The sequence below is a fragment of the Eumetopias jubatus genome, unplaced genomic scaffold, assembly GCF_037043125.1.
Source record: "Eumetopias jubatus isolate StellerSeaLion01/CBP00866 unplaced genomic scaffold, mEumJub1_p1.0 scaffold_8, whole genome shotgun sequence".
Classification (NCBI taxonomy): Eukaryota; Metazoa; Chordata; class Mammalia; order Carnivora; family Otariidae; genus Eumetopias; species Eumetopias jubatus.
Window position 1 is genome coordinate 8,714,074 of NW_028274814.1, and position 22,035 is coordinate 8,736,108.

The window sequence follows — 22,035 nt, forward strand, 5'->3', positions numbered from 1 at the left end:
TCCCCCTGCTTGTGTTCCCTCTCTTGCTGTGCCTCTCTCTGTCAAATAAATAAAATCTTTTAAAAAAATAAAAGATTCGCATTCCCTAAAGTCAGGGCTCCTCTCCTGTAAGGCACCCCCACTGCATGTGCAGGTGCCATCTGACCTCCTGTGTCACCCTGTGGGGCTTGGGGCTGGGAGCACCAGTACCAAAATGCTGATACTCTCGCTGCTAATATTGCTATGTATAATAAACCCTCCTTCGTTCTACTAGCATCCATAAAACTGTGCCAGGCAAACTTGCTAGCTTCCTGGTAGCATAAAATCTTAGACCCTTCAGTTTTGACGAGCGGTATTTCAAAGGTGGGGAAATGAAAAGGATACACGTGAGCAATGAATGTAAAGGAAGGAAAAATAATGAGATCTTCAATTTCGGTAGTGGGAAGTAAACAATTCCTAACACAAGGATCAAAGAATAGCAGTTCAAACATATTATTTAGGACCTTGGAGGTAAGTACCCCCCCCCAAAATCAACCAAAAGTGATGAAAGGAGTTGCTTCTGGGGAAGAAAAATATGGTAAAAATCCTTGAGGAAAGGGATCATATCCAGAGGATAAGTGGAGGAGACTGGCTCTTGTTTAAAACATAAATAAATAAATAAAAGTCTGTACCCTTGCACTGACATTTCCAGTATCTATCTTTTTTTTTTAAGATTTTATTTATTTTATTTGAGAGAGAGAATGAGAGACAGAGAGCACATGAGGGGGGAAGGGTCAGAGGGAGAAGCAGACTCCCTGCCGAGCAGGGAGCCCGATGCGGGACTCGATCCCGGGACTCCAGGATCATGACCTGAGCCGAAGGCAGTCGCCCAACCAACTGAGCCACCCAGGCGCCCTCCAGTATCTATCTTTTTATAACACTTTCAAAACCTGTGAAAGGGAATTGGATTTTATGTCTTCTCGTCCTACCTCTGTAAAAGGACTGATAGTGAAATAATCAAAAGGATAGTGCCAGCAGAATAGCTATCAGTTACTAAGTACTTACCGGGTCCTGAGCACTGTTCTCTGTATACTACATGTATTAACGCTATGACATCATTATCCAAATTTTATATACAAGGAAACTGAAACACAAGTTTTAAGTGATTTTCCCATAACTGCACACAATTCTAACCTAGACAGTCCGGCTCCAAACCCTGCACACCACATCCGTCCGGAGAATCAAGAGATGCCTACAGTAGTCAGGTCTCCGGCTGCAAGTGTCAGAAACCTAACTGAAACTACCTTAAGTAACAAGGGAAATTTATTAATCTATGTAAACAAATTGTATAAAGAGAGGGGTAGTGTTTTCAGAGTTCACTTGAATTCACTGTATCTGACTGGGGTCTAAATTCTTAGGTCCAGATGTTGGCCTTATTATCTCAGCCTCCTCCAAGTTGCAGGATAGATGGCCCAGATCTCTACAGTATCAACCTTACAGGTTGTAATTCAAAGAGAAAGAGAATGAAACCTCGAGATGCCACTGCACACCCTTCAGAACAGCTCAAATCCAAAACACTGACATCACCGAATGCTGGCAAAGACACGAAACGAGAACTCTTGTTCATTACTAGTGGGAATACAAAATAGTACAGCCACTCTGGAAGACATTTTGGCACTTTCTTATAAAACTAAACATACTGGGGCACCTGGGTGGCTCAGTCGGTGAGCATCTAACTCTTGATTTTGGCTCAGGTCGTGGTCTCAGTGTTGTGGGTCAAGCCCCACATTGGGCAATGTGTTGGCTGTGGAGCCTGCTTGAGATTTTCTCTCTCCTTCTCTCTCTGGCCCTCCCCACCCCGCTCATGCTCTCTCTCCACTACACCCCCCAAAAAAACCTAACATACCTTTACCATGTGATCCAGCAATCATGCTCCTTGGTATTTGCCCAAATGAGTATGACCACACAAAACCTGCACACAGTCGTTTACAGCAGTTTTATTCATAAGTGCTAAAATTTGGAAGCAACCAAGATGTTCTTCAATAGGTGGAAGGATTAAATAAACTGTGGTGCATCCATACGATCAAATATGAGTCAGTGCTAAAAAGAAATAAGCTGGGGCGCCTGGGTTGCTCAGTCATTCATTAAGCGTCTGCCTTCGGCTCAGGTCATGATCCCAGGGTCCTGGGATCGAGTCCCGCGTCGGGCGCCCTGCTCGGCTGGGAGCCTGCTTCTCCCTCTCCCTCCCCTCCCTGCTTGTGCGCTCTCTCTCTCTCTCTCTCAAATGAATAAATAAAATCTTTAGGAAAAAACAAAACAAAACAAACCAAAAAACACAAACTTCTCTCACCATATTCCACCTAAGACCAACTGTGTGTATTTAAGATGTCTTCGCTGATTAAGGGTGCACTGAGTGGCTGGGGGAAGCTAGCTATTTGGTGAAAGAATGGAAACTGAGACTTTGACTGGATCAATAACATTCTTAACCAAATGACTAAAGGAGTTCTACTTTATCCCACGTTGGGACTTTTATGAAATTGTATGTAATAGCATGGCTTTATTCCGAAAGAGGCATGATTACGTTCTATGAATTCCCACTATTTCTGCTCGTTTAATCCTTTATAATCAATGTACTTCTAGCAGTAACAAGTAATAAAAACCATAGCACTTCTCATTAACCTTTTATTTTTAACGTAGTTTTACAGTAAAGAAACAGAAAAGAAGTAGATCATTAAAAAAATACCAGCTGTCAATTTAAAATTTTAAACGAGGCTCTTATTAAACAAAACAGTCACACTATATCCCATAATTACATCTTTACTTGTATATACAAGAACTGTGTGCAAAGTGCTTTTCAAACTATAAAATAAGACTTTGGAATGGGATACAAATGGTTATCCCTAGGAGTCAGTCACCTCCCAGTGCCTGTAATGAATCACCTCTGCTTCCATTCTTAATTGGCATTTAGTTAACTGATTTACTAAAGAGAAAAGCCACCATTTTCTGATACCAAATTGATATCTAATTTTTGAAAATAATCCCTGATCCACAGGTTTAAATGTTATTTTTACATACAATTCAGTTACTTGCTTCATTTTTTTCCCCAAATAACTAGAGAACAGTTTTTAAAAAGCAAATATTAGTAATCCCTTTAGATAGACACATTTTAGTCAAGATGTGATTAAAAAATAAAAAACACCAAGTTACATGAAAAAAAGGAAAAAAGAATCTGGGGAACGCAAATTATGTTCTTATACTTTTTTCTTCAAGCAAACAAAGAACCACCCTCTATCCTAGGGATGGATTACTTTCTTACTAAAAACGCTCTGAACACATGATGCTTAACCCAACATCATACATACCAAGAATGCTTAAAAATTATTTGCTACCATGCCTTTGAATGAGAGAAATCTTTAGAGTACAAGGTACATCTAAATAAATGGAGTTTTGGAAGGTATACATGAAGAATAATTCCAAACAAAGCCTTCAAGGATCTAAATTACAGTCTTCTTTTTAGTCTAAACGGGGGACATTTAAGTTTACATTAGTTGGGTGTGCCTTACTCATATGGAAGCATATGGCCTGCTAGCCTGCGAATCCTTCCGTTACCCCTGTGAAATAGGTATATCTCAAATATTATACCCCGAAGGGAAAACGGATCTCTAGTTATTTGGGGAAAAAAATGAAGTAACTGAATTATATGCCTTTGAATGAGAGAAAAACGGAGGCACTAAGAGGTTAGGAGTCCAGTCTGCGTAGTTTACCAGTTGCAGAAAAGTGATTTTCATGTGTTTCCTTTTTGACCTTTGTAAAAACAGTATAAATAAGTTTTCATTTTATATTTCAAAGCACCCTATGAAGCAGAAACAAGATATCCTCAGTTACAGAAAAGCGATTACAAAGGAATAAATGTATACGGCTGGAGAAAATCTTACCAATGAGCTACAGGCTCAGAGTGTACTTCCAGGCCTACTTGCAGCCGATTCTTCATCATTCCTGTCAGCAGGTTATGTCTAGTCTGCGTTCATTTGGAGAAAGTACGCCTCGGATGTAGGGCTCTACTTTGTAATAAGGGCGCCTAAACACTAAAGTCAGCGCTGTGAATGCCCAGGAGGGATTCGGGGCAGCCCACGGAGTGGATGTGGAGAAGATTCTTCCAGCAGTTTTCTAGTCCTTGGCATGGCAATTCAGTGACTAAGACAGAAAGTTGATTTAATCTCATTTGAAATTCACTCTTGGTTTGCATTCTTTCTCATAGTTAATTTAGAAAATTAAAAATATCCAGTTACAAATCTCATCTCATTATCACAACTATACCTTGGAAAAGCAGCTTATAGTTCCCTATGGGAGATAATCAGGTAAACATGTTACCAAACAATAATTAATAATTTAATGTCCTTCAAGTTCAAGGGTAGGGCAAATCTAGGTATTCTACTTATAACCTAGTTGAGATTAATGATTCAAGTATCAGCAATATTAGTCCTTAAAATGTTATCATTTGTGTAGTGCAAAATATCTATATATGTACACAAACCAAACTATTGACGACAAAAAGAAGTGTAATCATCACAAACTAAGATTTCTTGTGAGTTCCATGTTCCATTTCATTCTGAGGTCATTCAGGCCCAGTAGTCTTCTTGGGGAAAATATCATTTTCTTCAGTTCAGTTTTCTTTAAAAACAAAGTAAAAACCAATTTCCTATGAATATAAATGCAACCTGAATACAAAACACATCCATACCAGAGAATTCTTTGAACGATAACATAACCATAATATTCACATTCAGAATCAAACCATAAAATTACCAACAGTTCTTAAGAAATTACTTCTCATCCTTTTCTAGTTGGCTTAATGCAATTCAGAGTTTTGGGAATTAATTTATAACTTGGAAAAGTTCTGAAACAAAAAAAGCTGAGTAAGATTACAAAAGGTTGATAGATATACAACCTAGACTACTCATTTAATCAACATATATTGGGGCACCTGGGTGGCTCAGTTGGTTAAGTGTCTGATTCCGGCTCAGGTTATGATCCCAGGGTCCTGGGGTCTGGGCTCTCTGCTCAGACGGGAGACTGCTTCTCCCTCTCCCTCTGCCTGCCACTCCTCCTGCTTATACGCTCTTTTCTCTTTGTCAACTAAATAAATAAAACCTTAAAAAAAAAAGTCAACATATATTTTGTGTCTGTTACTTTCTGGGCACTGTGCCAAGCACTGAGGATTCAAACATAAATGAGGCAGGCTCTCAGTTCTCAGAAGAGCTCTCAGGTTAGCTTGGGTGTGAGAGGGAGATATATAAACTAAGTTTGGAAAGGTATAATGTGACAGTTTTAGTGATAGCAGAATGAACGAGTGATCAGAGAAGGGTGGGCTTGTTAGCACAAAACAATTCGCGTATGATCTGAGGTCTGGGAAAGGTCCCACAGCGGTGAAATCTCTATTCCCTCCCCACAACTCAAGATGCCAAAATGCCTGGAACGTTCTCATCACAGATTCATTCCTCACCTCTGTAGAAATACTCTTATGCAACCTCCTTGGCAGGAGTGATATTTTAGATAATACCATCAGCCATTATCTTCTGTAGAAAACCTCTTATGTACACTTCCTTGGCAGGAGTGACATTTTAAATGAGCAGATCATTTTTCATATTATGTAACATAAGGACAGCCCTCAAGTCATGAAGAAAAAAAAAAGGCGCCTGGAGCCAGAACAGAATTGTGGGTGGTACTTCTTTTTTTAAAGGTTTTATTTATTTAGAGAGAGAGAGAGAGAGAGCACCAGCCGGGGGGAGGAGCAGAGGGAGAGGGAGAAGCAGACTCCCCACTGAGCAGGGAGCCCAAAGTGGGGCTGGGGCTGGATCCCAGGACCCCAAGATCATGACCCGAGCTGAAAGCAGATGCGTAACTGACTGAGCCACCAAGGCGTCCCACAATTGCGGGTTGGTTCTGAAGACTAACAGCCCGAGTGAGGTTTTAGCAGAAATGTTAGCTGGAAGGTGCATGAACAGTTAGCGACACTTACTAACAACCCACGTGATGTAAATTCCTACACAAAATCCTTTGCAGATTTACAAAAAAGCACACAACTCTCTAATCTTCAGTCTTCTCCTGTAATAGGTAAATAAACATAAATCCCCATCAGTATTTTCAGAACTTTAGAATGTTTTTCAAGGCTCTTCCTGAGATCTTTTTGTCCTTTTTTCTTTTTAAATTAACTTACAAAATGTAGGGTATGGTGTGATAAGAAAAGTTACAGAAAACAACAGATTAAGGGTAGAGGGAAACATGCCTTTCGCCTTGCCTGCTCAAGGATCTGCTCGGCTGGACTGATGGATTCTTTCCCCTCCTCAGAAACCTGGACTTTTCGAGGCAGGACCATCTGCCCCAGGCTCCACCTGAAGAGTATTCCTGCAGAAATCCTCCCCACACCTACCTAGTTGCTAGAACCTGCTACTGAAAGCTCAGAGCCCCAAGAAAACTACACGCATATTTATGAACCTGGGCAGAATGATAAAGAAAAGTGGTTAGAAACATGCTTCCCTTCAAAGTAATAGCTTAAGGGTAGTCTTTTGGACTTAATAGGGCTGCTTTTAGTATTGTACTCCTGGATAATTTTATTTAGAATGGTCAGGTTGGGTAACTGGGTAGAGGAAGAACCACAGAGGCTGCGCAGGGCCAATTTTTGAACAAGAAGTCTGCAGGTGTTGCTCTTCATACCACATTCAGAAAAAATGTTTTTGTTTTTTGGTTTTTTTTCTGATCTGCTGCAGAGTGATAATACAATTTTGTTTTTAGATGTTATTTATTTACTGGACAGAGAGAGAGAGCACAAGCAGGGGGAGTGGCAGGCAAAGGGGGAGGGAGAAGAAGACTCCCCACTGAGCAGGGAGCCCGATGTGGGGCTCGATCCCAGGACCCTGAGATCATGACCTGAGCCGAAGGCAGACGCTTCACCCACTGAGCCACCCAGGCGCCCCACGAGTAATTTACTTTTGAATTTAGATTCTTCTGCACAGGGGGTGGGGGGTGGGGGATGGGGGGGGAATCAAGCAGTGGACCTCACACATTACTTTGAATGTTTAAGGAAACAAAACAAACGTCTTTTCAAAAAGCTTACCGCAAATAGACAGCTACTTATTTTACATATATATGGAACTCTCTCAGTGTGTTCGTACCCAGATGCATATTTATTAAATAAAATGGGGGAAAAAAACATTTAAAATAAATAAATAAATAGAAAGAAAGCATTCTATATCATATGGTACTTCCGTGTGAACTCCTACAAATAGTGGGCCTTCAGTCATGCCCTCAGCACACATTTATTGAAAGCCCACAGACACTGTATGAGGGGTCGAGGCATAGGATGGTTCCTATTAAGAATAGGGCATATCCACTCCTTTCCACACCTTTCCCAGTCTAACTGGATTTCTGGATCTTTCTCCTCATCTCTAACACAGAACCCATCTCCTGCAAACCATACACACTGCTCTCTAGTTTTCATTCCTATATACCTGTCAGATTAAAAATTGCTACACACTGGGCGCCTGGATGGCTCAGTTGTTAAGCGTCTGCCTTCGGCTCAGGTCATGATCCCAGGGTCTTGGGATCGAGCCCCACATCGGGATCCCTGTTCGTCCGGAAGCCTGCTTCTCCCTCTCCCACTCCCCATGCTTGTGCTCCCTCTATCGCTGTGTCGTTCTCTGTCAAATACATAAATAAAATCTTTAAAAAAAAAAATTGCTACACATTTCCGGATGAAAAGATGTCTAAGTCCCCTCAAGGCCAAAACGTATTTCCATATCAAATATGGCTCTATCTCCAACCCCAGTTAATTTGTTACATATATGAACAAATAATACATAAAACACTATCTGATCCAGGGCACCTGGGTGGCTCAGTCGGCTGAGCATCCAACTCGATTTTAGCTCAGTTTCATGATCTCAGGTCAGAGCCTGGGATCAAGCCCCATGTCAGACTCCACGCTCAGCGGGGAGTCTGCTTGGGATTCTCTCTCTCTCCCTCTGCCTCTGCCCCTCCTCTCCGTGTGCTCTCTCTCACAAATAAGTAAATAAATCTTTAAAAAAAAACCCACTATCTCATCAAAATGCAGTTGCGGGGGCACCTGGGTGGCTCAGTCGTTAAGCGTCTGCCTTCAGCTCAGGTCATGGTCCCAGGGTCCTGAGATCGAGCCCCATGTGTGGCTCCCTGCTCTGCGGGAAGCCTGCTTCTCCCTCTCCCACTGCCCCTGCTTGTGTTCCCTCTCACTGTCTCTCTCTCTCTCTGTCAAATAAATTAATAAATAAATAATCTTTAAAACAAAATGCAGTTGCACAGTCTAAATAGTTGGTAATTTGGAAGGACTAAACACTTAACATACTGAAAACTTGATGAAGATTCAACAATAACAAAGTAGAGTATTGAAAATTGGTTAAGATAGCAGGAGGGGAAGAATGAAGGGGAGGAATCGGAGGGGGAGATGAACCATGAGAGACGATGGACTCTGAAAAAGAAGCTGAGGGTTCTAGAGGGGAGGGGGGTGGGAGGATGGGTTGGCCTGGTGATGGGTATTAAAGAGGGCACATTCTGCATGGAGCACTGGGTGTTATATGCAAATAATGAATTATGGAACACTACATCAAAAAAAAATAGGTTAAGAGTGGGGCGCTTGGGTGGCTCAGTTGGTTAAACGGCTGCCTTCGGCTCAGGTCATGATCCCAGGGTCCTGGGATCGAGCCCCACGTCAGGCTCCTTCCTCAGTGGGGAGCCTGCTTCTCCCTCTCCCTCTGCCTGCCACTCCACCTGCTTGTGCTCTTCCTCTCCCTATCTCTATCAAATAAATAAATAAAATCTTAAAAAAAATAGGTAAGAGTATCTCCATTCAGAGGCATCTGTAAGTAATCGAAAGGGATGCTTAGGAGAAATGGTGTAGATGTCTACCAGGAAGGAATATCTTAAAAAAATACTTTTAGGAGGCGCCTGGGTGGCTCAGTCATTAAGCATCTTCCCCTCAGCTCAGGTCATGATCCCGGGGTCCTGGGATCGAGCCCCACATCGGGCTCCCTGCTCCGCGGGAAGCCTGCTTCTCCCTCTCCCACTCCCCCTGCTTGTGATCCCTGTCTCTCTGTGTCTTTCTCTGTCAAATAAATAAATAAATAAATCTTTAAAAAAAAACTTTTTGGAAAAACTGCAATTTTTGGTGACTTCTGAAGCAAAGTCATTGTTTTTTCCATCGTTAATAAAGTGATAAGCTGCTGCAAACTTAAGCATAACATAAATTATTAACCCAAGTAAGTGTTAGGGTTTTTATCTTGTGCCAATTTCTCTACTCTCCAATCCTCAACTTTCAACAGAGGAAACATGAAAAGGAACTTTAAATACATTGCCAATTATGTCAACACCTAACTTTGGTGCCATTGTGTCCTGCTGCTTCAATCTAGCATTCTTACGAAATAGTGAGAAAAGGTTGGGTCCTTTTTCTCTCCATTTATTAGGGAAATTAAAATTTAAAACACTGTGTGAGGGGCACCTGGGTGGCTCAGTCGTTAGGCGTCTGCCTTCGGCTCGGGTCATGATCCCAGGGTCCTGGGATCGAGCCCCGTCAGGCTCCCTGCTCAGTGGAGAGCCTGCTTCGCCCTCTCCCTCTGCCCGCTCCCCTCCATGCTCTCCCTCGCTCACTCTCTTTCTCTCAAATAAATAAAATCTGAAAAAAAAAAAAAAACTACCGCATAGCACTAAACCCGACCATCATGGGAGAAATGTAAAATGTGTAAAAAGAAGAAAAGAAAGGACTTAAACTAAGGTTTATCGAACCCTGCCACCCACCTTCCACACAGCTGAAATGACATCTATAAAAATGACTTAGAAAAGAGGTAAATAACAGTGTGAGAGCAGTTTTTGTTTCTGAACTCCTACTCAAGGTTTTTCAAGTGGGCGGGTGTATTCCAAGAACATGAATGTACCACGGAACTTATTTAGTTCTCTTACGAACATAAGTCAAACTGTCTTAACATAAGCAGAAAACGGGAAGACTAAAAGGATTCACCCAAATCCCGATGCATTTCAGTTTCTCTGCCATCAGGTATTATGACTGGAGCACTTACGTTAACTAGTGTGCTGTTTATCCCTTTCAGAGAAGAGAAGGGCGAATGCCTCATTTCCGCTTTTGATAGCAAATACAGTTAATTAGGGACTTGGGTTCTTTGGTAGAAGAACAGCATACCCATAATTATTTAAACTTGTAGATTTTTAAAAATGTGTCTCTATTGCACATATTTAAGACGGCACTTAAAATTATCAAATATCCTATTTCTTCTCCCCATCTGTTGTTATTTAATGGGACATGGTGATGAAAACACCAAAAACATAGTAAGTGAGGCCATGAGTGGGGTAAACGATGGTCTATATGCCCAGCCATGTGAAGTAATTCAGTTTACGTAGTGTCTAAAAAAAAAATGCTTTAATGAACCCAAGAGATTGAGCCTCAGGTTATTCCTAACCTAGACAATCTCAGAGCCCTTTCAAGGATCCCAATCTATTATTCTCAGGCCTATTTGAGGTATCTCCTGGCATCCCAAACTGGAATATTGGCCCTCAAATTAGAAAAATCTCTATTTCTAGAGATAGTCAACACCAGGCTAAAATCTTCTGAAATGTCAATGTCTAGTTCAAAGAGCATGCAGGCATTATTTGTTTCCCTACCTATTGTCTGTGGTCCTTTAATGTTAGCAAAGAGCCCAAAATAACCATCAGACTTTAATTTTTTTAAGTCTAACAGGTACTAGAAATCCACTAGGTATCATTTCCAAGATAGTTCAGTCTCGGGATCGGTACAGAATGGCCAGTCTGACAATACATCTATAAAACACACCTATCCTCTTCACTGCTATTGAAAGCTCTGTCTACTATAGATTATAAGACTCTGCAAACTATTGTCAATCATAAAACTACATTACCTTCTCCTTCTCTGATAATATAAATGCACCAACCACTGGGCAATAAAAGGCCATATGATAGCAAAAATTAATGCACCAGGAGACATCTCGAAGGGCCACCAAGATGGTCTCTGAGAAAATAAAATAAGTTGGTCACCAGTCTATTACACACTGCATGTATAAACATAAAAACATACTATTTCATAATTTTGAAAATATAAAACTTAATAACAAATCTCAGTCCTGCTAAACAGAAGGGAGGTATGCTGTACCTAAGAGCATAATTCAGTAAGTAGACTCCCAGGAGTACTTCAGACTTAAACATATAACAAGTATATTGTAACTTCAAAGCTCTAGAGGGTAGGTTTCATTTGGAATACTTTAAGAACCTTGTATACCTAAATTTATTTTAAGTTATTTGAAACCCTGGGACTTAGACTTAAGAACTTCTTACCTGTGACGGAGGCTGATTACTGGTTTGTAATGTGGACGATTTTGCCTATAAATACAAATGAAAGTGATTTAGCTTGGACAAAATGAGAAAAAAATAGTAATTTTTCTATTTCCTATCTTTTTTTTTAAAGGCTAAAATATTAGTTTATTCTGCTAACCATGCTTCAATTGTCCTAAAACCCATACTGGCCAAATAACAAGGTCCCCAAAATTGCTGGCCAAATAAATACCTTTGACATTTTATATTTTATAGTTCAAATTATATAAAATTATCAAAATAAAACCTCAAACTAATCTAAACCATTACTTCTTTTATACTGTTATTACATTACCTAATCAACTTTTCTTATTCTTTAATTTCCAAAAAAATTACCTATTTACAAACACATCTGAGAACTGCAGCCTTGATTATTATTAAAATTATAAATCATATGGGGCACCCGCGTGGCTCAGTCCTTAAGTGTCTGCCTTTGGCTCAGGTCACGATCCCAGGGTCCTGAGATCGAGCCCTGCATTGAGCTCCCTGCTCCGCGGGAAGCCTGCTTCTCCCTCCCCCATTCCTCCTGCTTGTGTTCCTGCTCTCACTATCTCTCTCCCTGTGTCAAATAAATAAATAAAATCTTTAAAAAAATTATAAATCATATCCAAAGATCTGTTTTGAAAATTTATGAAAAACTATAGCACAAGAGGTATGATAAATATGAGAAATGAAATGTTAGTGTTGTAGGTTTACTTTTTAAATTTTTTTCCAGCTTTATTAAGATATAATTTGAGGGGCGCCTGGGTGGCTCAGTCGTTCGGCATCTGCCTTCGGCTCAGGTCATGATCCCAGGGTCCTGGGAAAGAGCCCCGCATGGGGTTCCTGGCTCCGCGGGAAGCCTGCTTCTCCCTCTCCCACTCCCGCTGCTTGTGTTCCCTCTCTCGCTGTGTCTCTGTCAAATAAATAAAATCTTTAAAAAAGGATATAATTTGAGATATAATTAATATATATGTGTGATCATTTGATACATACACATATTGTGAAATGATTACCATAATCAAGTTAATTAACACATTCCTGACCTCACATAGTTACCTTTCCTGCGCGGAGGAATACTGTCGGTTTTTCAATGAGATGTATAAACTAAGCAGAAAAATTTCAACTTAATTGAGGAAATTTATATTCCAACTTGGCTCATCCAGAAAACAAGTTTCCTTATACTAATTGTTGGAAACTTATTACTCTAGTTTCTCCATTTATTATAACGTCATAGAAATGGTATGAAAATTAATAAGATCATTCATTGATTCATTCATTCATTCAGTAAATGTTTACTCAGCGTCTGTTATGTACCGGTTACTACTCTGGGTATTAGAAATGCAACAGGGAACAAAATGACAAAAAGTGCTGCCCTAATGGAGCTTATACTGTAATGGAGAGATACAAATAATAATGAACAAATTAGTAAAATATACAGTATATCAGGTAGTAATAAACACCATAAAGAAAAATAAGACAGGAGGGAGGAAAAAAAGATGAAGGAAAACAGGGAGAGGAAATGAGACATGTTGGAGAGGAGAGTCTTGCAATTTTATTTATTTATTTATTTATTTTTAATTTATCTATTTTTTAATTTTTTTTAAGATTTTATTTAGTTATTCATGAGAGACAGAGAGAGAGGGAGGCAGAGGGAGAAGCAGGGTCCCAAGGAGCAGGGAGCCCGATGCGGGACTTGATCCCAGGACCCCGGGATCATGCCCTGACCCGAAGGCAGACGCTTAACCATCTGAGCCACCCAGGTGCCCAAGTTTTACAATTTTAAATAGGGTGGTCGGAATTGCTATTCAACGTAGTATTAGAAGTCCTAGCCACAGAAATCAGACAACAAAAAGAAATCAAAGGCATCCAAATCGGCAAAGAAGAAGTCAAACTCTCACTGTTTGCAGATGATATGATACTTTATGTGGAAAACTCAAAAGACTCCACCCCAAAACTGCTAGAACTCATACAGGAATTCAGTAAAGTGGCAGGATATAAAATCAATCCACAGAAATCAGTGGCATTCCTATACACCAACAACAAGACAGAAGAGAGAGAAATTAAGGAGTCGATCCCATTTACAATTGCATTCAAAACCATAAGATATCTAGGAATAAATCTAACCAAAGAGGCAAAGGATCTGTACTCAGAAAACTATAAAATACTCATGAAAGAAATTGAGGAGGACACAAGGAAATGGAAAAATGTTCCATGCTCATGGATTGGAAGAAAAAACATTGTGAAGATGTCAATGCTACCTAGAGCAATCTACACATTCAATGCAATTCCTATCAAAATACAATCCACTTTTTTCAAAGAAATGGAACAAATATCCTAAAATTTGTATGGAACCAGAAAAGACCCTGAATAGCCAGAGGAATGTTGAAAAAGAAAAGCAAAGCTGGCGGCATCACAATTCCGGACTTCCAGCTCTATTACAAAGCTGTCATCATCAAGACAGTATGGTACTGGCACAAAAACAGACACATAGATCAATGGAACAGAATAGAGAGCCCAGAAATGGACCCTCAACTCTATGGTCAACTAATCTTTGACAAAGCAGGAAAGAATGTCCAATGGAAAAAAGATAGTCTCTTCAACAAATGGTGTGGGGAAAATTGGACAGCCACATGCAGAAGAATGAAACTGGACCATTTCCTTACACCACACACAAAAATAGACACAAAATGGTTGAAAAACCTCAATGTGAGACAGGAGTCCATCAAAATCCTAGAGGAGAACACAGGCAGCAACCTCTTTGACCTCAGCTGCAGCAACTTCTTCCCAGAAACATCGCCAAAGGCAAGGGAAGTGAGGGCAAAAATGAACTATTGGGATTTCATCAAGATAAAAAGCTTTTGCACAGCAAAAGAAATAGTCCACAAAACCAAAAGACAACCAACAGAATGGGAGAAAATATTTGCAAATGACATATCAGATAAAGGGCTAGTATCCAAAATCTATAAAGAACTTATCAAACTCAACACCCAAAGAACAAATAATCCAATCAAGAAATGGGCAGAAGACATGAACTGACATTTTTCCAAAGAAGACATCCAAATGGCCAACAGACACATGAAAAAGTGCTCCACATCGCTCGGCATCAGGGAAATCCAAATCAAAACCTCATGAGATACCACCTCACACCAGTCAGAATGGCTAAAATGAACAAGTCAGGAAACGAAAGATGTTGGCGGGGATGCGGAGAAAGGGGGACCCTCCCACACTGTTGGTGGGAATGCAAGCTGGTGCAACCACTCTGGAAAACAGTATGGAGGTTCCTCAAAAAGTTGAAAATAGAGCTACCATAGGATCCAGCAATTGCACTACTGGGCATTTACCCCAAAGATACAAATGTAGGGATCTGAAGGGGTACATGCACCTCAATGTTCATAGCAGCAATGTCCACGATAGCCAAACTGTGGAAAGAGCCAAGATGTCCAACGACAGATGAATGGATAAAGAAGATGTGGTGTATATATATACAATGGAGTATTATGCAGCCATCAAAAGGAATGAGATCTTGCCATTTGGAACGACGTGGAAGGAACTGGAGGGTGTTATGCTGAGTGAAATAAGTCAATCAGAGAAAGACATGTATCATATGACCTCACTGATATGAGGAATTCTTAATCTCAGGAAACAAACTGAGGGTTGCTGGAGTGGGGGTGGGAGGGATTGGGTGACTGGGTGATAGACACCGGGGAGGGTATGTGTTATGGTGAGCGCTGAGAATTGTGCAAGACTGATGAATCACAGATCTGTATCTCTGAAACAAATAATGCAATATATGTTAAGAAAAAAAAAAGAAGATAGCAGGAGGCGAAGAATGAAGGGGTAAATCGGAGGGGGAGATGAACCGTGAGAGACGATGGACTCTGAAAAACAAACTGAGGGTTCTGGAGGGGATGAGGGTGGGGGGATGGGTTAGCCTGGTGATGGGTATTCAAGAGGGCACGTTCTGCGTGGAGCACTGGGTGCTATGCACAAACAACGAATCATGGAACACTACATCACAAACTAATGATGTAATGTATGGTGATTAACATAACAATAAAAAATTTAGAGAAAAAAAATAGGGTGGTCAGAGAAGGCTTTGCTGACACTGGAGCAAAGACCTAAACAAAGAAAACTATGCTCTGTGGCTAAGGGGGGCAGGGTCGGGGGGTTGAGGAGAACAATCTTCAGTAGAGAGGAAGAGCAAGTGCAAAGACCAAGGGTGGGAGGGCGCCTGTGGGCAAGTTCGAGGTACAGCACAGAGGCTTGTAAACTGAACCAACAGCAGGAAGTGGTAAGGAGGAGACAGGCTTTAAATTTCCTTCTTAGAAGTCATATGATCTCAAGGACCCCAGTACCCACGATGACTATACCTTACAGGTACAACTAAATTAGATGCCTCCAGATGTTGCATTAGTCCTCACAGACCATTAAGGTGTTAAAGAAGAGTATAATCAAATTGCAAGTGCTGAAAGAATCTAGACAAGGGAATGATCTTATGATATTATTTGTAATTGTACCTTGTAGGCATAACGATATATTTTAAAGATTTACTTATTTATTTGAAAGAGAGAGTGCGCACGTGCAAGCATGCAGCAGGGAGGGGCAGAGGCAGAGAGAGAGAGAGAGAGCGAGAGAGAGAATCTTGAGCAGACTGCTGCTGAGCACAGAGCCCGATGTGGAGCCCGATGTGGGGTTCGATCTCACGACCCTGAGATCATGACCCGAGCCAAAACAAAGAGTCAGATGCTTAACCGATTGAACCACTTAGATGCCCCAAGGCATAATAATATTTAACCGGGAGATTTACCTTATGGCACTTTCTTCAGAATAAAGGATAGATTTACAAAATTGGGATCCCTGGTGTATGCTGACTTAACTAAGGTCACGTTAGTCCGCGTGAATTTGAATGGAATTCAAGGTGACCAAATCCCAATGTGATGACACTATTCTCATTAAAGCAGCAACTACTAACAAATACTAAGGTAGAGTCAGAACTATTAAATGGTAACTATTAGCAGATTTTTTTTTCTATGTAATGAAGGTCTGGAAAGATAAATGAAGATTCCCAAGGACCCTTTCTTCCATCTACGCAGCACTAGCACTAGCTGTATAAGTAGCATTATAATTTTTTGGTTTAATGATATTTATCCATACACGTTGTTAAAAAAAAAAATCAGGGACACGTGTGAAAGCACAGTAAGGAAGACTTTCTTCAATGGAGGAGGGGCTATCACTATGGGCATAGGGACTTCTACAGTAGGGGGAGACGGAGGGGGCTCAACTCCCAACGCAGCATGGGCGAGGGGGAATTTCGTATCAAGGAGTAGGGCTGGGATCAGTGGATGGAAAATCCTAACAGGAAACATCAGGGATAAGGAAGATTCTGGCTAAACCGACCTAACAGGATTCGTGCTGAAGACGAGCCAGGGCGATCTCAGACATCACCTGGGCTTGGTGGAGGATGAGGAGCCCGCCCGGTTCAACTGACGGAGCAGGGTTCTTGATAAAACTGGATTTTACAAGGCAGAAGTAGAGAGATGGGCCTGAGAGAAAGTGCAGGAGTCTGACAAAAGTTTAGTCGACCAATGAATTTTTGTTGGTATCAGTGGCTTTTACATATTTAGAAGTTCTATTTACCATTCTATGGCTAGATTAACCTAAGGATTACTGACTTTTTTTTTTAAAGATTTTATTTATTTATTTATTTGACAGAGAGAGACACAGCGAGAGAGGGAACAGGAGCAGGGGGCGTGGGAGAGGGAGAAGCAGGCTTCCCGCCGAGCAGGGATCCCCATGCGGGGCTCGATCCCAGGACCCTGGGATCATGACCGGAGTCGAAGGCAGACGCTTAACGACTCAGCCACCCGGGCGCCCCTACTGAATTTTTTGGAAAGATGTTTGAAAGGAAAAATCCCATACAGTTGCAACCATTGCAAAGGAAATATGAAGACAGAGAATTATTTAAGTGAGGTCCTCTCTAAGGCTGTGAACTTCCTGAGGGAGGAAACCAAGCTGGCTTACTATCATCGCTATTATCGTCACCATCATCATGTCATGTGACAATATGTAAATGTCACATGAGTGTTCCAGGCACTGTACTATGCATTTTACTTAATTCTCTGAACAATCCTGGGGCTCCTGGGTGGCTCAGCCGTTAAGCGTCTGCCTTCGGCTCAGGTCATGATCTCAGGGTCTTGGGATCGAGCCCCACATCGGGCTCCCTGCTCAGTGGGAAGCCTGCTTCTCCCTCTCCCACTCCCCCTGCTTGTGCTCCCTCTCTCCCTGTGTCTCTCTGTCAAATAAATACATAAAATCTTTAAAAAAATATTCTCTGAACAATCCTATGCAATAGGCATTACCAGTATTTCCATTTTATCGATAAGGAAACTGAGGCATAGAGAAGTAAAGTAACCTGACTGAAGACCACACAGTAAGTGGCAGAGCTATGATTTGAATCCAGGTAGTTTGTTCCAAGCTCTGCTACACAGCGCTATCTCCCATTTCGTTTATGCGTCCACTGCCCAGAAAAGTATCCGGTGTGTGGCCATTCAACAAATATTTATCGAGTGCATGAGTCTCAGGCAGCTTACTGTGATGGAAAGTGCACTGCATGAGAAATCTGGAAAGTTTAGGCATAGAGCGGGCTCTGCCCCAATCTCACCTTCTTCCTCTGCTGAACTAGAGGTATTGAACTAAGTTTCCTTTAGTTCTACAATCTGCTACTATTCTACCATCAATTTCTTTCTTTTTGTCATCCAAATGAATTATGCAAATTTTAAGGAAAAAGTCTTTAACATGTCAGAATCTTTTTTTTATTTGCTTTATGTAAGCCAAGAATAAAACACTTGTAAAGAAAAAAATTAAAAGAATTTTTAGCAGAATTTCCATACCATTAAAAACATTAAGTGTAAACAATATACTCTTTAAAAAAGTCACAGAATAGGAGCACCTGGGTGGCTCAGTTGGTTAAGTGCCTGCCTTTGGCTCAGGGCATGATCCCGGGGTCCTGGGATTGAGTCCCACGTTGGACTCCTTACTCAGCAGGGAGTCTGCTTCTCCCTCTGCCTCTGCCCCTCCCCGCTTCTCTCTCTCGCTCTCAAATAAAAACTCTTAAAAAAAAGATTTTACTTTCAAGTAATCTCTACACCCAACATGGGGCTTGAACCCTCAACCCCAACATCAAGAGACCAACACTCTCTGACTGAGCCAGCCAGGCGCCCCTTAACAGCACTTATCCTTCTAATACTAAGCTACCCTACTTCTACCTCCAACATGGTACTGGTAATTTTACACTAGAAAACTTTTTTATTAAGTGGCAGTTCGCTTTTGGGTCAGTCTTTTTTTTTCAAGATTTTGTTTTGCTTTGTTTTAAAGTAATCTCTACACCCAACATGGGGACCGAATTTACAACCCTGAGATCAAGAGACGCATGCTCTACCGACTGAGCCAGCCAGGCACCCCTGGGTAAGTCTTTTCTTAAGTAAACAATATTTTCAAACGTAAATCCTTTTTATTTAATTTTTTAAAATTACTTTATTTTTTAAAAGTAATCTCTCTGCCCTACATGGGGCTTGAACTCACAACACAGAGATCAAGCGTTGCATGTTCTATCGACTGTGCCAGCCAAGCACTCCTAAGTCTTTTTTATTGTTTTAAAAATCATTACATTACATTGATTTGTGTAAATCTGATCAACACAGATTACACTTATCTGCTGTTTTACAGGATCGGCAGTGGAGGAACACAAATTCGAAAGCTCACCTGCGAAGCCATTAGTGTTTCCAGTTTATGAAGTCTCTGAAGGATGTTCTGCATGTCCTCCTGCAGGCGCAGGAGGACGAGAGCAATCTGTTCATTGAGGCTGCCTCTTGACCCTCTGTCGGAGCCCCAGCGTTCCCCATCACCTCCGCTTCCTACTTGCCGACCCTTGGGTCCTTCGCTCATGTGTGGCAGTCTATGCCCTATTTTAAGACAGCAAAATAAGGGAGTTTTAAATAATTGTTATAGAAGTAGCAACAGTGCGTTTTACTCATTTTCCTCTATTATTTCTTTGAGTTCTAAATCTCCAAAGTGGAGTGGAAGCAAGCAGGAAGTACACAAAAGACAGAGAGAAAAGAAGTAGATATATAAGCTTCTATTTGTATTAATATACTCAATGCTTTTCTTGCTAAGGTTTTATAATGTACTTATTACACTAGCACATGACGAAATGCATGTAATTCACACATAATTTACATACTTGGGGTGCATTCTCAAAAATTCCTTACTAATGGGGCACCTGGGTGGCTCAGTCGTTAGGTGTCTGGCTTCAGCTCAGGTCATGGTCTCAGGGTTCTGGGATCGAGCCCCACATCGGGCTCCCTGCTCGGTGGGAAGCCTGCCTCTCCCTCTCCCACTCCCCCTGCTTGTATTCCTGCTCTTGCTGTCTCTCTCTCTGTCACATAAATAAAATCTTTTAAAAAAAATTAAAAATTAAAAAATAAATTCTTGCCCAAATTTCTGATTTCTTTAGGAAAAACAGAATCAAAAAAGAAGAATTACTGGGTCAAAGGATGACAACTCTGTAGAGGTTCTTCTTTTTTTTTTTTTTTTGAGAGCCAGAGAGAGCATGAGCAGGGGGAGGAGCAGAGGGAGAGGGAGAAGCAGACTCCTCACTGAGGGTGCCTGATGCAGGGCTCGATCCCAGAACACTGGGATCATTACCTGAGCTGAAGGCAGATGCCCAACCCACTGAGCCATGCAGGCGCCCCTTTGTAGAGGTTCTCAATGAGTGTTGCCAAGTTATTTTTCAGAAAGGCTGTAACAGTTTTACATTGCAGCATATAAAAAGTACTACTGTGCAGAAATGGAATATTACAAGTTCTTATCTGTTTGCTAATACAGCGGGTAAGTTTTGTTTGTTTGTTTTAAATAATAAATAGGAAACTGTTTACCTCGTTGCCCTGTGGCACCCTGGAGCCCTAGAGCGGCAGCAGGATTCCCAAAGGTGAGCTTGCATCAAGCAGTGTTTTTGTAAAAGTGGTCTTGCTAGAGAAACGGAACTGGGGCTGTTTACCAGGTGAAACCCCAAAGAGAACACCGAGGTGCTTATGCCATTTCAAGACTTTACTCTTGTATTGAAGGGAAGTAAGTTTTGAAGTGGTTCTTCAGCTTTCAGGAAAGGACCACTTCAGCTATTGGTATGGAATTTGCAAGGGGGAAAAAAGTGGGAAATCTGGTTGGAGGCTTGGTTTTTTCCTGCATCCCTAAGAGACTGAGATATTCTGTGAGGGCCTGTCGGAGGGTACAGAAGGCCCTAGAGAATTAGTCCCATCTCTGCTCACTTTACCATATCCTATGTCACAGTCAGCTTTCAAACCAGCCTTCACAAAGACAGGATTAATCAGACCATTCCCATGTGATGGTAATCCCCACCTCCAGTCACACAATCCAACGATTCATTTTTTTCCTTTTGGAGCACTTATCACCATTTGCAACCAATCTGAATTATTGACTTATTCACTGTCAGCTCCCCTTTACTAGAACATGAGCTCTGTGGAAGGAGGGACTATCTCGTTCTCTACAGCATCCCCAGGAACCCAGAACAGAGCCTGACAAAGAACAGCTCAATAATACTTGTTCAATGCTGAGGCAGATTTACTGTGAAGCTCGTGAAGCTTAACTTCATGGTCTGGCACTTTTATGAACCCCTGTGATTGCCGGGAGTTGTGGTGTTTTATAGGTGGGGTGAAGTCAGGTTATAAATCGGAAGCCTTTCGGGCGCCTGGGTGGCTCAGTTGGTTACGCGACTGCCTTCGGCTCAGGTCATGACCCTGGAGTCCCGGGATCGAGTCCCACAGCGGGCTCCCCGCTCAGCGGGGAGTCTGCTTCTCCCTCTGACTCTCTTCCCTCTCATGCTCTCTATCTCTCATTCTCTCTCTCTCAAATAAATAAATAAAATCTTAAAAAAAATAAATTGGAAGCCTTTCATACATACAGTTTTGGTAAACTGCTTAAAGAAAGGGACCTGAATCCAAGGCTCTAGTAATAGGTTGCGATCTTTCTCTTCTTTGTTTAATATTTACCATTTGGTACGTGTTCAAATGGCTAGTGTGTGAACAATAATTTTCTTTCTTTTTCTTAAATATTTTATTTATATATTTGAGAGAGAGCACGAGCAGAGGGGAGGGGCAGAGAGAGAGGGAGCAGACTCCCCGCTGAGCAGGAAGCCCGATGCGGGACTCCATCCCAGGACCCTGGGATCATGACCTGAACTGAACGCAGACACTTAACCAACTGAGCCACTCAGGAGCCCTAAACAATAATTTTCTTAATACCATCAATTCTCTCTTTTTTCCCCCCTATGTCTTCATTTGTTTTATGCAGATTTTTTTCAACCGGACACACAGATAATCCTTTCACTTTTTATGATCTCATGAAATTATATAGGGATTTTCCTTTTTTTCAGCGAATAACATCATGATGTAATATTTGTATATATTGCAAAATAATCACCACAGTAAGTCCAGTTAATATCTGTCACCATACAGTTACAGATTGTTTTTCCTTGTGGTATCTTTTAAGATTTACTATCTTAGCAACTTTCAAATACCCAATACAGTATGATTCATGATCGTCACCATGCTGTACATCATATCCCCATGACTTCCTTATTTTAGAAGTGGAAGTTTTTACCTT

The 22,035-nt window shown here is 41.3% G+C and overlaps 1 protein-coding gene across 1 annotated transcript in view; it reads right to left on the minus strand.

The window, feature by feature from the left end:
- Positions 1 to 4,554: 4,554 nt before the first annotated feature.
- LOC148163634 (acyl-CoA-binding domain-containing protein 5-like) overlaps positions 4,555 to 22,035 on the minus strand; it is a 44,460-nt gene continuing 26,979 nt past the window's right edge. Inside the window, exons 11-14 of the mRNA XM_088025516.1 lie at positions 19,120 to 19,319; positions 11,341 to 11,385; positions 10,908 to 11,017; positions 4,555 to 4,629 (exon numbers count right to left, since the gene is read on the minus strand). Coding sequence (XP_087881642.1) covers positions 4,617 to 4,629; positions 10,908 to 11,017; positions 11,341 to 11,385; positions 19,120 to 19,319 — 368 coding nt within the window. The 3' untranslated portion in view covers positions 4,555 to 4,616. The remainder of the gene's footprint in view (positions 4,630 to 10,907; positions 11,018 to 11,340; positions 11,386 to 19,119; positions 19,320 to 22,035) is intronic.